This window comes from Mytilus galloprovincialis, chromosome 2 (genome assembly GCF_965363235.1).
Source record: "Mytilus galloprovincialis chromosome 2, xbMytGall1.hap1.1, whole genome shotgun sequence".
Taxonomy (NCBI): Eukaryota; Metazoa; Mollusca; class Bivalvia; order Mytilida; family Mytilidae; genus Mytilus; species Mytilus galloprovincialis.
In genome coordinates this window covers 6636032-6653878 of record NC_134839.1, presented here as the reverse complement: position 1 = coordinate 6653878, position 17847 = coordinate 6636032, and the positions used below count along the sequence as shown (strand labels likewise).

The window sequence follows — 17847 nt, the reverse complement described above, 5'->3', positions numbered from 1 at the left end:
GAGCTCCAAGCTTCCTAAATTGAAAACGGTACAATTATAATACAATAAGGCACACATTTGAAAGCATTTCCTTTTTTTTTCATAATATGTTAATGTTGAAATCGAAGTCATCATTATTTGGTTGATAGTTATAGAAAATGCCAGTTGCAGATGACAAAAGTTACAATTTCCGGAGCTACAATCCATTCCTCTTACCCGTGATTATGATCACACCGATATTTTGAGGCGTTCGTGTTTGGTCAGTTTTTCCTGTTTTGTGTAGTGTTTTGTAATCAGTTACTTGCGTTGTGGTATTGGTTCTATTTGTCTACTGTTCAGTATGTTATACATTGACTTGTGGTTTATAGTGTCCCCTTGGAACCTTAGGTCTCTTTTGACAAGATAATTACAATACTTGGTATTTTTATTTATCACTGTTTATTCTATTTTACTTAGAATGATTTCGGTTAATATTAATCATAATTATGCTGACAAATGAAACCAAATGTAACTTTCCACAGTGATTGGACTAAACTAATCCTTAAACGACTTAACTACCGGTTTTGACAATGACAAGAGGGTTGAGTTCAATATTGTAGCAACTACGTAGCTTGCTTTCGATATCTATGTAGCAGCTAGTCTATAGCTACACGTTCAATAGTCAAAATGTACATAGCACTACGTAGCAGCTACGATATTGAACGCGGCCCAGATGACTGAAACATACTTAATTATTGTCATTGAGACAACTGTCAACTTTCCAAATTTAAAAAAATGAAAAGAAGTCATAACAAATACCAATTTATAACGATATTTTGTTTTCATTGTTAATGCCTTTAAAGTTAAGTAAATGCGCTACTTCCAAACAATGTAGATACACAGAATGAATCAATGAAATTATTTGGTTAATAAAATCGCCAAAAAAGGAACAGTTAAAGGGAATTAACTGTACATTTTCATTTTGGACACGATTCTGAAATATATTATGTCTACTATTTACATATGTGATAAGATTTGTGTGTCAACATGTGTATTTAATAATAAAAATATATTTATCAATGACTAACACGAGTACTTATATTATGTTAGACCTATTGAAAAGTTACGAGCAGTTGACATATCGGGAAAAAGCAGGGACAGTGATGAATTATTATGATTATCTATATAAGAGAATAAAAACATCAATTTAGAAATTATAACAACATTTTATTTCATCTCAATTGTGAAAGATTTAAAAATCATACACAGAACAAAACAATAACAAGTATGTAAAGGTGATAAAAATGTTCCTTGAAAAGGTACACAATCAACAAACTTGCTTCTGCTTGCTTCAGAGAGATCTCAACGATACAGTTCGTGTCATAGATCTCAGAATCATTTTACACAGTATTTTAGATTTAACTTTCAACAGACTTCAATGTTATTTTTATACCATTACCTGGCACATAATAAGATATATTTTGTCAACTTACAGTAACTGGGACGTGTCAGAAATATTTTTAAGACTTTGGATGAAACATTATGATTGTTTAACTTATAATCGGAAAATAACGTTTTTTGCATATTTTCTGAAATATAATGGAATGAAAATAATTAAAATGATAAATGTTCATTTGTATGGATAAAATTGATAAAAAGCGATCTTAAATTATATCAATCATCAATATTTCAAAAATCAATCCATAGATGATTCTTTAATATTGGTGAAAGTTGGTGCTACATAAATATTGGTTTGATTGATATCAAGTAACCGTAGAATTACCCAATTCGATTTTAAATCAAAATAACAAACATTTATCTTCCCAAATCTATGATTTTGTGTGTTTTTAACATAATACTGTACATTAATTTTACACAATTTCATTTATCTTTTTTATAAAGGGCATCAATATTTTGATTTTCAAATATAAGAGTAAACCAGGATCAGGCTTTATGTACAAACTTTCATTATCGCTGACATAGTTCATTGTTGTTTGTTTAAACTCCTTACCATATGTTTTAAGTTTTCATGCGTTTGCTTTTTCGTTCACTATTGTGTAAAGCTCACTGACCGTACAAATAATTTTTCAATAAATCTATTAATAAATACCAATGCAACAGTTAATAAATACTAAAAACATTTACATACCACTGCTTATATAAAACATCAATTGATTACTAATAAGAATCATTGATGAAACCTCATGTCCTACTACAGTGCATTTTCAGTTCTGTTTTTCATACAAGAAAACCCTCATTGAAATAAGTTTTCAAGTCATAGAGTTTCATTGACTTTCATTTTCAGTTGTAACAACACAGTTTTAAGCAATGACTGGTTTCTATGATTAAGTTATAGAATATATAAAAAGCTTGAGGTACACTTGTTTAAAAAAAATAGATCAATTATTTAAACCTTAAACTAATGATTAAATATCAATATGGTGTGTTTTCATTTTTTGTGTCACAATTAAAACCCTCTTTGAAATGTGTTTTCAAGTCATAGGGATTTAAGAACCTTCATTTGAATTATAAATATATCTGTAGAAAAATATGTAAAAAATACTTTTTTTACAAATACAATAAAGCAATAATACAAAGTGATAAATCTGTTTCAATGTTTGTCAAGGGGGAAAATAGACTCCTTAAATAAAAACAAAAACCTTAACACACAGACTCCTTAAATAAAACAAAAGCCAAACAATAAGTCTTTTCTTAAAGGAAAAAAAAAATAGAACATTTATACTTTAATCTTACCCTGATAATGTAAACTTAATAATACTGAACAATAAAACTACTGGCTTATATTATACTTCAAAGAGACAACAACATCATTACAAAACATTTAAACAAAAAAACTAACAAAAATACCCTTTCTTTTACACTAACTTTAAAAGTATTGATAGAGATCTCAATGATAAATTTCATGTCATAGATCTCAATCAACTACTTAGTTAACAATTAATAAAACTGACTTTAAATTGCAAGAGTCTAGCATATTATAAAAAACAAAACAACAACAAAAAATATAACAAATAAATAATTGAAGAAGTTAATGCTGTTAACATGGTCCAATTATTCGTTCATAGATATCTCAATGATTAATTTCATGTCATAGATCTCACAATAGTTGGGACCAACAGCATCATTTTCAAATAACAGGTTATGCCAAAGTTTAAAGAATAACAATTAATGGAATTAAAAAAAATGTAAATTAGCACTTGTAAATTATAGATCAATATTGTGTAATGTGTTAAAAAAAACCAGCAAAACATTGATGTTATACATAGGTGTCAACTTTGAAAAAAGCATTCAACATGAATGGGAAATATATGCATATCGAAAATTTTGAATGTAAAACGTGTCATCAAATAAATGTCATATTGTTTTGTCGTATCTTTTTAGAGATGTATCTAATAGGAAAACAAAATGAATTACACATTTCTCAATGTACCCCCTTTATAAATAAAGAGAGACTCCATCTTTTAAATGATGTGGGATTTCCTCATTAATAATAAAAATACTTTAAAATGAAATATAGCTATAAAATATTTAGAAATAGAAAACATTTTGTATTAAAATGGAGATATTGGTCTTCTGTCAGGAGAATTTTCCATTGGGATATTTTTTTTCTTTTTTCTTTTGGGATTTCCAACTAATATATGGACAGTTGTCACCTATGAATTACATTAAATGATATAACAGAAAGTCAAAAAAATACCGTAATATGAATATGAAGTATCGTTTAAATAGACTGAAAATTAAACTAATGATAAATGAAATGAATTAGATATCTTAGCAGTTTATCATGACAACTTCTTTGTAGATAAAAGTTGTTGACCCTTTCCACCAAAAATGTCTTCTCCATATACGCGGTCATCTGTCCTGAGGGTATCGTGGAGCCAATCAAACAAATAGGAATTAAATCCAAAGTTGACATGGAAATACCTTAAATAATAAATATATATGTATATAAGTAATAATTTTGATTCTTAGATATACTTATCATGACAATCCTACATGAACATTACATCAATTTTAAGAAATTTAAAAAACGAATGAATGTGACAAAGCTTTGGATAAGGGTAAAGACAATCCCATCCCAGCAACTCACTTTTGTGTGCTTTTATTTGATTGCTGTTTTAAATAACTGTTTATATTATGTAGATCACAATATTAATCGCCTCCCGTGTACACAGAAAACCGAGTCGTCGATTTAGCAACTTTGTCTGGTGTTGATTTGTTACCACTGGGTGGACCATATTAGTTGATATAACAGTACACATAACTTATCATACCATGATGCTTCATGAACTTCAGCAACGAATTGATTTTAACATACAATTTGTTTGATTGATTGTTAGTATTTCAAACACTTTTTTTGAACAGCGGTATACTACTGTTGCCTTTATTTACGCCCAACTTTTGGGCTAATTCTGGCGGTCACTACTGTTGCCTTTATTTACGCCCAACTTTCGGGCTAATTCTTGGCGGTCAGTTTCTATAAGTAGAGAAAGCCGGAGTGCCCGGAGAAAACCACCGACTTGTTTGACAATAACAGTAGATTATGTTGTGCTTTATATGGTTTTTTTTCGTTTTACATTTTTTGCTATGGTATCGTCAGTTTTTTAGACTCAGTTATAGCCCAGTAGTCAGCACTTAGGTGTTGACATGAATATCAATTGTATGTTCATTTGTTTAAAAATTTCCTATTACAAAACTATTATTTTTTGAAAAACTAAGGATTTTTTTATCCCAGGAATAGATTACCTTAGCCGTATATGGCACAACTTTTTGGAATTTTGGGTCCTCAATGCTCTTCAACTTTGTACTTGTTTGGCTTTATAACTATTTTGAACGGGGCTTCACTGATGCCGCGGAGTCTTATGTAGACAAAACGCGAGTATGGCGTACTAAATTATAATCCTGGTAATTGCAAATTTGTCCTCTTTTTTTTATTACATAAAGTTATTATTATAAACTTATTAGCTACACATTCATGCTACGGGTATTCTTAAAGTGTTGTATAATTGTACATACTTGTGATGGTTGTCATGGAAGATAGAAGGTGGTTGCCATGGCCAAATTGCACTCAAATTTATGCCGGAATGATCCATCATACCATAATAATATACGTATAATATAGTTGGTATATACACAGCTGAAATTCAATTATACCATAGTAATACACCTTAAATTTGGTTGGTATATACACAGTTTAACGTTTTATTATACCATAGTAGATAGATATAGGAAGATGTGGTGTGAGTGCCAATGAGACAACTCTCCATACAAATAACAATTTAAAAAGTAAACCATTATAGGTTAAAGTACGGCCTTCAACACGGAGCCTTAGCTCACACCGAACAACAAGCTATAAAGGGCCCCAAAATTACTAGTGTAAAACCATTCAAACGGGAAAACCAACGGTCTAATCTATATAAACAAAACGAGAAACGAGAAACACGTATATATTACATAAACAAACGACAACTACTGTACATCAGATTCCTGACTTAGGACAGGTGCAAACATTTGCAGCGGGATTAAACGTTTTAATGGATCCAAACCTTCTCCCTTTTTCTGAAACAATAGCATAACATCACAACAAAGAAAAACATACGATAAAATATCAATTGGCAGACTTAACTCAATCAAAAAACGTATGATTAAACAATGAACGAATAAATTTGATCTGCGATATCTGAATACAAATGCACAGTTAATTAAATATTAGAGACAAACATTCATGACCAAAAAGCTAACAAACAAATTCAAAAACAGGACATGACTGAGAAATATTTAACCAATCAATGTTCACTTTAGAAAAAAACCGGTTTTTTTATAATCTTGAAGTTTATACAAATGTTGTAAGAATAAGTGAAAAATTGAAGATATTACAAATAATCAAAGCTGGTGTACAGACAAGATCCATATAAATAAAAATAACAAAAAAGCATTATAAACAGTATCAACAGGTCGAATTAACAAGAAAATACGATTTGAGAGTACTCGCAGTTACTGACAGCTAGTTAAAAGCCAAAACCAATAATAAAAAATCATGCATCAGAGACTAAAATCGACTAAAACACATCACAGGGATTTAGTATTTTAACGTCATTAATAGTCAAAGAAGACATGACTTGTGCAATGCCAAAAATAAATGTATCGACAGGTAGTAGTATAGTGAAGAGCGACTTCTATAGAAATAAAAGTTAACGTGTCTGTGTCTCTATACATCTCGCCTCAAAAGATAATGAAATTTAGTTATGTTTTACTTTGCTAATGACAATATCAATATTAGTGCCAATGTGAACTATATTCAGAGATCTTATTACAATATTGGTACGATAACCCTTACTTATAAGTTTGTTTAAAGGTTCGATGAGTTTACAAGGATCACATAGTGATTTCCTCGCTTTAAGTACAATATTACCATAAAATTTAGGATGTGAAATACCATTTTTAATAAGCTTTCTACAGGTATAGCCAAATTTACTAATCAAATCTTTGTATCTATGAAAGAATTTAGTAAAAGTTTTAAGTAATTTATGGTATCGAAATCCCTGACACAACAATTTACCAGTGATGCATTGATTACGTTCGTTAAAATCTATGACATCAGAACACACACGGGCAAACCGAACGAGTTGCGATATATAAACACCGTATGATGGAGCCAAAGGCACATCGCCGTCTAAAAAAGGAAAATTAACAATAGGAAATGAAAAATCGTCTCTTTTGTCGTAAATTTTAGAGTGAAGTTTCCCGTTTGAAATTGAAATGTCTAAATCTAGAAAAGGATAACTGCTGCTGTTTATGTTAGATTTAGTTAAAGTAAGTTCGTTTGGGTAAATTTCTGAAGTATATTTAGAGAACTCTGGATTATTCAACGAAAAAATATCATCCAGATAACGGTAGGTATTTTTGAATGTATCAACCAAATGTAACAATGATGGGTCTTTACTGAGTTTGGTCATAAACTGAGATTCATAGCAATATAGAAATAAATCTGCTATTAAAGGGGCACAGTAGGTGCCCATAGGAATACCTACTACCTGACGATACACTTTATCGCCGAAACGTACATAAATGTTATCAAGCAGAAAGTTTAAAGCTTCAATCATATCCTCACATTTCCAGTAAGTGTATCTAGCATACTTTCCTTTTTCGTTACAGAAAAAGGCCTTAAACGAGTTACAGCAAATAAAATTACAATGAGATTTTTCGAAAGACCATTTTATCAAATACAAAAACTTTTTCTTTATAAGATTGTGTGGAAGTGTAGTGTACAGAGTAGAAAAATCATAACTGTCAACAGAATTGTAAGGACCATTGAAAGCATGTATTTTATCTAAAACATCTAAAGAATTTTTAACACTCCAAAAATAATTAATACCATTATTTTCATAAGCTTTATTACAAAAGTTAATAACCAGTTCTTTGATAGTAGTAAGGGAGGTGGTTAGAAGCACTGATAGATTAGTAGTAGAACACTTACTGGAAGCGGAGATGAAACGGAATTTAAATGGTTTTTTGTGTAATTTCGGTAACCAGTACATGGTAGGGACTTTCAAATGTTCGGAAGATGCTTTAAGCTGGGCAGTGGCAGTGGTATGCTTGTAAACGATTTGACTCTCTGTGGTGCGCACTGACCTGAATGTAGAGGAATTGATAATTTCGTTTTGAAGAACTTTCGTGTAGTATATGCGTCACACCACCACTACATTATTTGCTGCCTTGTCTGCCGGTACGAACACAAACCGCTCTGCGAGTACCTTGAGTTTGTTTTTTATTCTAGAAATGGGTATATCATGGTTCCTATTATTAATTTCAGAATTGTTTTCTAAATGAGATATTCGAATATCAACCGTATTCATAATTTTATTCAAATAACTGTCTAAAGATTTTTTATCGGATTTTTCACGTTTGTACCAATTTTTACAATAGGCAGACAGAGCGTCTTTAATGACCTGACGACACTGTTTCCAATCTATTGTAGATGGAGGACGGTATTTCGGTCCTTTCTTTAGAAAAGTTATGACTTCACGGTCATCGACGATGTTGAGGTCTCCTGTGATAACATGACCATAGGGAACATATTTAAAACTAGATGTTTCGCAATCTCAAGTGGAAGGAACATTATTTTCTATATTGACGTCTGTTGTAATTGACGTATAATTGAAAATCAAATTTATGCTGGTTTTTTTATAAGAATACGAAATAATGGGTTGTTCTATATTATCAAAATATGGAGGTATTAAGCTATAGACAGAAGAGTCATTGAATATGCTAGACAAATTAATAAAATCAATACCTCTATTTATATATTTTAATTTGAGAAAATGTCGTTTATGATTTTCAGGTTTATCAATAATAGGAAAAAGCCTGTGATTACAAAAGGCTGTAATAATACGGGTGTGTTCATAAAAGTATTGTTGGTATATAGTAATAGAGCTGACATTTATTATACCATAGAAATAAACATATACTACTGTAGGTATATACACAGCTGAAAACTATACCATAGCAATAAACATATACTATTGCTGGTATATACACAGCTAATATATTTTTTTAAATGCAATGTGTTGAAGTTTGATCATGTAATTATCATTCATGTAAAATAAATATTTATTGCTCTTATGTTATAAAAAAAGTTGTATTGTATAATCAATGCGAAGCCGAAGTTGTGGAATTTGATATAAATGCGGATGAAAGCGAATACCCCCCTTTTCGCATTTGCAGGTTATCTGTATTATAATCGACTATGTAGCATCATTAATTATCGAGAGCTTATAGATTGGATATGGTACGATAAAGTTGAGCTGTTATTTTTCTAACCTTATTTAAATTAATAATTGAAATAACAACAATTACACCTTCACACCTTATTTAAGGTAGCACAATACAAAGATTTGACTTCCAAAACTGTGTCTCAGATTTCTAAAAACATCAATAGAACAAATTTTATACCACATTGAATTTAGTGATCTCTTATGAATTGATGTTGCAAACTTCATTGAAGATTTATGAGAGAATGAAATACAATAGGAAAAATCTGAGACATAGTTTTGGAGGTCAAACTGTGTTATGCAAGAATCTATAAAATATTTCGAGATGCTATGAATAACAAAGAAGCTAAATTCATTCAAGTATGGACATCGCAATATACCAACTAATTACATAACAATGAATTATGTAATAATTATGTCATAATGAAATTATCACATTTTGAAAGATTAATCATTCTTCTTTCTTTTGGTACCTCATTTATAAAATTAAAAGAAGGATGAGTGGAATAACATCAGTTTTAAGATGTCTGATTGGAGATGAAAAATCTTTGTATTGTGCTACCTTAAAACAAATCACCTATAACAAATTCATCATCATATTTAACATACATTTCATAGTTTATTAGGTTTCTGGGTCAATTATAATTGATTAATAATTACATACTGTGAAATGCCTCTTATGGTTTACAATCTATTCAGACATCTAGGGCATCTTTTATTATAAAATATTAATAAAATGATTTTTTGTTTTTTTGATTGATCGGAGAAAGATATTATAGTAAATGCGAAATGGTCATGTATTCATCTCACATCCTCACTCAAAGTAATTTTCATGGAATCAAATATAATATACGATGATCATTTAAACAATTCACTATATACTGTTTAGCTTTAAGCAGAAATACTCGCATCCATCGCCTTTTTTTTATATTCATATATGAAACATAAACAAAAACAAATTGGTTAAAATGTAATCTATTGGCAGTGGTTCATGATCATTATACTGACATTCTAATAAATTATTGACTCACCTGCGTGGATAGGAAAATAAAATGGTTGACTCACCTGCGTGGATAGGAAAATAAAATGGTTGACTCACCTGCGTGGATAGGAAAATAAAATGGAACAATGATAAGATAACTCTGATGTAGCAAAAACTCAGCAGGATGCATTGCTACAGTACTGAAGGCTGTGGGTTGGTGATATCGATGGTGGACTTTGTGTATATTGATGTACAACCATTTTGTGTGCGTCAATCGGTGGAAGTAGTACGCTAAACAGTCTATATACATGTAAAACGCTGGTATGGACGCTAGGGTGTATAACCATCCTCGGTCTGATACGTTGTAGTATAACGTGGTGTACCCTGTAAAATTCAACGTACATGTAATTAATGAATGTAACTTCCTGCTTCTGTGTGTCATCTTCGTGTCTTGAGCTTTTATTTGAAACAGATTGTTCATTACTTTAAATTTTGATGATGGTGTAGAATAAGTATGGATGTTGTCTATAATTTAGAAAATTGCAGCTAAGAATTTAAGAAATTTGGTAAATAAGGATATACGTATGTAATTCTGGGGTTCCTCTTATAAAGTTTGATAATAAAACAAAATGCGTTTAGTGCACTTTAAATTGAAATTATCCGAAATTCCGTCCACATAATTTGTTTAAATTGATATCTCATTGTAGTAAACAACAGCTATCAATGACATGATTATATAAATGGGTCATTGGGTTCGGTGTTTTATGTTGCAATCTAAATTGAGAGTTTTGCAGTGGACGGCACAAGAACATGTAAAAAAGCACTTCATTTTGAAAACTCAATCCTAACCAGAATTGTTTAACTCTTTGAGGAAATTTATGTTTAATTAACCACACACTGATTTCAATCCTTTATGGGATGATTTATAATATATTTATCAGTAAGCAATGAGTGTGGTTGTTAAATTTGATAGATGCTTTTTGTGCTACTTTGTTAAATATTTCTTTGTTTTTGTTTTAATTGATATTGTGACACAGTGATGACTGCTGTATCCCATATTTTGACATAATTTTTATTTACCTATTATGACATGAATTATCATTGATATGGTTATATTTGTAAATTAACTGTTTACAAAACTTTGAATTTTTTGAAATACTAAGGCTTTTCTACCTCAGGCATTAATTACCTTAGCTGTATTTGGCAAAACTTTTAGGAATTTTGGTCCTCAATGCTGTTCAACTTCGTACTTTATTTGGCCTTTTTAACTTTTGTGGATTTGAGCGTCACTGATGAGTCTTTTGTAGACGAAATGCGCGTCTGGCGTATATACAAAATTTAGTCCTGGTATCTATGATGAGTTTATTTATTCACACATCGTTGTTAATATAATGGAATTTGATGCCACTGCCATACAAGTGAGAGGTTTAACGCTATAAAAACAGGTTTAATCTACCATTTTCTGCATTTGAAAATGCCTGTTACAAGTCAGGAATATTGCAGTTGTTGTCCGTTCGTTTTATGTGTTTTATCATTTGATTTTGACATTTGATTAGAGAAATTACGTTTTGAATTTTCCTCGGAGTTCAGTTTTTTTGTGATTTTACTTTTTAATAAACTGACCTCTCATGATTTTGCTTTTAAATTCAGTCAAAACGAAATCTATCCTTTACTAACCTCCATTAACTATATAGCAAGCGATAAAACCAGATACCGTAGCTCCAAGTAACATATTAGCTGAACCGAGGAGAAATTCATGTTTTTCGTTTTCTGGTGTCAAAAATTTGTCCGGTTGACATTTCCAGTCAGCTGCCTATAGAGAGGATCAAAACTATAGTCATGCAGTTAGCGAAATGATTGAGACATGTGTGAGATAAAATCATTCCTGGGTGATCGTTTATTTTGCTTTTAGAACAACAAGAGGTTCGCAAGAGCCCGTTTCGCTCACCTGACTTTACTTTGGTTTTAGAAATCATGTAGAAATAGATAAAAATCATAACAGATACCCAAATAATGATTGAGGACAAATTTGATTTAATATTGGCCCCACAATTTAATAAAAACCAGATGCTCCGCAGGGCGCAGCTTTCTACGACCACAGAGGTTGAACCCTGAACGGTTGGGCAAGTATGGACACATCATTTAAGCTGGATTCAGCTCTAAATTTGGATTGTGATTAAATAGTTGACACAGCATAGGTTTCTGACACAGAATGAATGTGGTCTAATGAACTTAAAATATTTTGTTTGCCTTTGAGCAATTCACTATGCTGTTGAATATTAATCCTCTCAAAAAAATGTTTGAAGAATTTTTTTTTTATTTATGAAATCTTTCTCACATCCCCCTTTCCCTTTTTCCAAAACTGATCTCAATTCAAATTTCTAATGGAGTTTGCAACAATAACTACTCATTTAAATACATCATAATATATTAAAATGTAAAATAAAGTGCTTGTTATCACTGAATGGTAAAGATTGTTTTAATTTATCAGTTGGTCGTAAAAGTGAATATATATTGTATGAAACAATGATTGATAACTCCAATTGAAAATGTCTTGCTATTGCACAATATTGTGCAATTAGATATTTCTTGCTCTTGCACAATACTGTGCAATTGAAAATATTTGCTATTGCACAATACTGTGCAATTGAAGATTTCTTGCTATTGCCCAATACTGTGCAATTGAAAATTTCTTGCTATTGCACAATACTGTGCAATTGAAGATTTCTTGCTATTGCTGAATACTGTGCAATTAAAAAATTTTTGCTATTGCACAATACTTAATATAATCATTTTGGATCCTGATTTGAACCAACTTGAAAATTGGGCCCATAATCAAAAATCTAAGTACATGTTTAGATTCAGCATATCAAAAAAGCCCAATAATTCAATTTTTGTTAAAATCCAACTTAGTTTAATTTTGAACCCTTTGGACTTTAATGTAGACCAATTTGAAAACAGGACCAAAAAGTAAGAATCTACATACACAGTTAGATTTGGCATATCAAAGAACCCCAATTATTCAATTTTTGATGAAATCAAACAAAGTTTAATTTTGGACCCTTTGGGCCCCTTATTCCTAAACTGTTGGGACCAAAACTCCCAAAATCAAACCCAACCTTCCTTTTATGGTCATAAACCTTGTGTTTAAATTTCATAGATTTTCTATTTACTTATATACTAAAGTTATGGTGCTAAAACCAAGAATAATGCTTATTTGGGCCTCTTTTTTGGCCCCTAATTCCTACACTGTTGGGACTTCAACTCCCAAAATCAATCCCAACCTTCCTTTTGTGATCATAAAGCTTGTGTTTAAATTTCATTGATTTCTATTTACTTATACTAAAGTTATTGTGCGAAAACCAAGAATAATGCTTAGTTGGGCCCTTTTTTGGCCCCTAATTCCTAAACTGTTGGGACCAAAACTCCCAAAATCAATCCCAACCTTTCTTTTGTGGTCATAAACCTTGTGTCAAAATTTCATAGATTTCTATTTACTGAAACTAAAGTTATAGTGTGAAAACCAAGAAAATGCTTTTTAGGGCCCTGTTTGGCCCCTAATTCCTAAAATGTTGGGACCAAAACTCCCAAAATCAATCCCAACCTTCCTTTTGTGGTCATAAACCTTGTGTAAAAATTTCATAGATTTCTATTCTCATTTACTAAAGTTAGAGTGCGAAAACTAAAAGTATTCGGACGACGACGACGACGACGCAGACGACGACGCCAACGTGATACCAATATACGACCAAATTTTTTATAAATTTTTGCGGTCGTATAAAAATCATGGTGGCCATATTGAACAGTAAATCGGCAAAAAAAATAGCAACACTTCATCGGCATCTCATAAGGAACATTTAAGCCATGTTTGGTTTAATTCCATTCAATGGTTCTCTATAAGGAGACATTTGTATGCATTTCCCGTATGGTCCTTTGTTTAACGAAGTCCCCTGCTGGCGGCAATCTTGGATAATGGGTCGACTTCAAAGTAACAATATTTGGTCGGCACCTCATAAAGAACATTCATACCATGTTTGTGCCATTCCATTCAGTGGTTTTCTAGAAGTTCAAAATGTAAAAAATCAACGACGACGACAGATGCCAAGTGATGAGGATAGCTCACTTGGCCCTTAAAGATAGGTGAGCCAGGTGAGCTTAAAACAGTGTGTATTTTTTAATTGTTATTAACTTAAGCATTTAAATGAAACCTGTTTTAAAAAAGAAGCGTATAAAAGTAAAAGCAACATCTACAAAGAATATAATTGTTAAAAAAGAGGTGTCAACTACTCTGATTTTTTTCTACTTTAAAACGGGTAATTGTGTACACTACAACCAGTAAATTTACATGGTGTAAATAATTGATAACAGAAGAGTGAAGCAGAGTCAAATGCAATGTGTACATGAATTCATTTATGATTGCAATTATCTATCATAATACAAAAGCTTTGCATGAGATCCCACCACAATAAAACGTGATAATATATAATATTGATTCACATACTCCCGTAACATCAACAATCGTCTGTAATCGGCGAGTATCTCTAAAACACAATTCAAAAAAGATATAGGAAGATGTGGTGTAAGTGCCAATGAGACAACTCTCCACTTTTAATATTATTAAAAAAGCTCAGTAAAAGTATAAGAGATAATAAATATTTATAACCAATAGAAAAGTACTCGACATAACAAAAATAATATATTCAAACTTTATGCAAATACTTATCTGAATCTTTTAAATTCAACTAAACGGACTTGGATAACTTTAGAATTTGTTGATATTCAAAGGAAACACATATGTAAAGTATTCTCGAAGATGGATGAGAGTAAATGTCCAATAAAAGATATCATCAATTGCCTTTTCTCTCTATTAAGGAATAGGAATTTATATTGAAATATAATATCAATCAATACTTACTTGATTTCTTCGCTTATAATAAAAATAATACTGAAAAACTCCACCAATTCCCCAAAACATTATAAACGACACTACTATTGACATGGTCAACATTAAGTGCAAATTCTGTAGTTGCCATCTTTCCAAAAACGACTCTGATGTCACTTCCGTCGTTTTGTTCTCAAAAGAGGAAGTTTTAGTTAACGAGGTTCCGATCAATTGATCTTTAAATAGATAGATGATCATCAGCAGCCATTCTCCTGCAACAAATATATATTTTATAAACTGGTTTCACATTTGTTCATCTAATTCCACATATTTCGTTTAAGTTAGCATTGTTTTTTTTTTATTAGGGTGCACGCCTCCATGGCAGTGCGGGACGTCGTTATTTCGACCCCGGGCAGAGTATGTACGGCTACTCCGCTTTGTCCATGGCATTTGGGAGAAAACTGATGTTTAACGTCCAGTGGCAAACACTACATGCAAATAAGAATGAGAACATGTGTATGGTATGAACCCTGCTTTGTTCCAGACTTAAACGCAGTTTTGTTACATGTATAGTTCAATTAATCCTCATATTAAAAGAATCGTACATGCCAGTTTATCTGGAAAAGCTTATAACACTCTGTACTTAATGGAAATTCATCTCTTGTATAATTGTATCTTCGAATTATCCTTTAGGAATACATATGGTTGGCCATACTTTTTGAATAAAAGCAAGCCGTGTTCTAGTGAGGTATGAAGATTAAATACACAGTTTTACAGAAACAAGCTTTGGTGAAAATTCGTGTCAACAACAGCAACAAAACAAATAAAACAAACACATGACACTGGTTGTTTATTTCTGTCTCACTTTGGTTCTTCAGTTTGTGGAGAGTTGTCTCATTGGCAATTATACCACATCTTCTTTTTTTTATATACCATAAGCACAAATACAAAACAAACTTGTGACAAATTAACAACAGAAAATGAAAAAATTGCAAACAAAAAACAAAAAAAAAACCATCTGAACAACAAATAAATTATATAATATACCCTGCAACATTCAAATAAACTTGAATGAAAATAATAAATGTGTGTCTTTTTAATTTAAATTGTAAACTTGAAAAACAACGCTTTGATCGAAAAATAAATTTAACCCTAAGATCCACTTAAAATGCAAATATGAACAAAATTATCACTCATCATTAGATAACTAGTTTAGGGTGAGGATGAAATACACTCATACAGTTGATATTTTATCAATATTGATTTAGAAAGTAAATAAATACTGTACATTTCACATGACCTTTGTTTTTAAAGTCGCACAATTTTATTAATATTATAAAGTACATGTGATAACAGATAGACTGTAACACATACTGAGATTAAAATTTGCTTTACAGAATATTTTAACCTAATAATTTTAAGCCAAGATAAACAGAAAATAAAATGCATGTTTTTTTTATTTTTTAATTTTAGTACATTTTTTAATTGAATCAAACATGTGTAGCTAAGAATATCGTATATTAAATTATATAGTCAGATAATAAACAGTCTCATGCTTTACTAAAATCTATTGTAACCAAATTGTTAATTTAAGTGCTCGATTAAAACAATATTAAATGTAATCTAAAATTTCATTTACATAATTCATCGCACTTAAAGAAAGACAACTCTTGTGATTTAAATTGATACTAAGATTATTAGAAGAAAACACATCATACCTCTAGCGGCTGTTGCTAGCAGGAAAACTGTCACCATAAACACAGCTTTGTTTATCCATTCTCTGATGTTATAATCTGTCGAAATCATGTTAAATTTTGGTGATCTCTCCTCACTCCAGCTTCACTCCTGTCCTATCTAGGTTCTTTCACTAGCCGTTGTTGTCATACATTCGTATTATCTCTTGACTCAACCATTGAACAAATATGTTTACATATCGCTTATCTAGGTTACTTTCGTAACGTCTATTGATCTTGCATTTTTCCTTTCATTTGTTTAGACTAATTCATGCAAATGATAATAATTTTCGACAAATTGAACATAACTTATTTTTGAACAGTATAAAGACTAAAATGATGAATTATAATAACTGATTATGAATTGGTAATTATTCCTTTTAATATCTTAAGCGATTGCCTCACAGTTTTAGATAGATTCAATATTTTATTAGATATGTAGTTGTTTGTTAATTGCTCTTCCCACAGGCGCTAGAGGTTCTTTCATAAAATAGGGGCAATTTCAATATATATATATTGTAATAGCTTTTCGACGTTTTTACCAAAACAGCATACTTCAGTATTATAATTGGGCGAGAAAGGCTCAGTGTATTGTGAGGGATTTTGTCAATTTAACATAAAAATTAATATATTCAATAATAAAAAAAAAGGGCCCCTGGAAAGAAATTTAGTCAGGGGCGTAGCTAGAAAGAAACGATGTGCAAGCACCTACCGCCGAGCGGAGCGAGGCGAAAAATTTTTGGGACCCTTTTATGCAGGACTGAACATGTTTTTTTTTTCGGTTTTCGGTCATAGGACAGTTGAAAGAGGAGCTACATGTATAGATAGGACTTATAAACAATTTATGAATGTAAAACTATTCATGAAGCTTCTGAATAAAGTAAATCATGGTTAATTGAAAACATAAACTACACATTTTTCTGATACAGAATTTACTCAAAATTGTCCCAAAATCTGCTCTTCGGGTCTAGGCAGAAACGAGCTTCTCTATTTATTTGTCAATATTCACACTGAAATCTCGTTGAATACGCAGTAATGCTAGCGATGATAACCTGTCATTGTTCATTGTTGATCGTACATTTGATTTCAACAAACGTAGTACACTGATAGATCACCACGGTAGCACTCGCGACATGTTATAAACCAGTGTACGTGTTTGCCATCGAGCGACCTCCCAATTGAATTCGTCAAAATTACATACCAGGTCAGTTTCGTATGTCTCAGAGTGAGACAATGTTGAGAATTGTTCGTTTGTTATATTTCCTACAACACGAGGAAGCAGATAGGCATTAAGAAGCGATTTTCTAATAATACGAGATGCGACTCCACTCTCCAGTTCCATTATCATATGGTCTATAAACGAAAAAATAAAATGAGACTTTCCAATACTGTTTTGGCGTGTTTGCAGGATGAGTGACTCTGGTAGTCCCTCGAACACATCGCCGTGGCATAATTTCAACGATATCGAAGGGTTTAAAGCTTATGCCGATTGGCCCGGTA

General features: G+C 31.3%; 2 protein-coding genes across 2 annotated transcripts in view; one reads left to right on the top strand and one right to left on the bottom strand.

Annotated features, from left to right (window-relative positions):
* LOC143062766 (amino acid transporter heavy chain SLC3A1-like) overlaps window positions 1-17847 on the top strand; it is a 387949-nt gene that overhangs the window by 348851 nt on the left and 21251 nt on the right. The window lies entirely within an intron of this gene.
* Window positions 1165-16660, bottom strand: LOC143062769 (uncharacterized). Its single transcript, XM_076234549.1, has 6 exons — window positions 16333-16660; window positions 14648-14886; window positions 11410-11545; window positions 9850-10116; window positions 4996-5116; window positions 1165-3903 (listed from the first exon to the last, which is right to left on the bottom strand). The coding sequence occupies exons 1-6, from the start codon at window positions 16418-16420 to the stop codon at window positions 3762-3764; spliced, it is 993 nt and encodes a 330-aa protein (XP_076090664.1). The 5' UTR covers window positions 16421-16660; the 3' UTR covers window positions 1165-3761.

Coding starts and splice junctions, on each gene's coding strand:
- LOC143062769 (XM_076234549.1), bottom strand. CDS start 16,420: ATGATTTCGACAGATTATAACATCAGAGAATGGATAAACAAAGCTGTG. Junction 5,117..9,849: donor TTATTTTCCTATCCACGCAG/GTGAGTCAACCA, acceptor ATTGAATTTCAG/CTGTGTATATACCAACTATA. Junction 3,904..4,995: donor TTCCATGACAACCATCACAA/GTATGTACAATT, acceptor TTATTATTTAAG/GTATTTCCATGTCAACTTTG.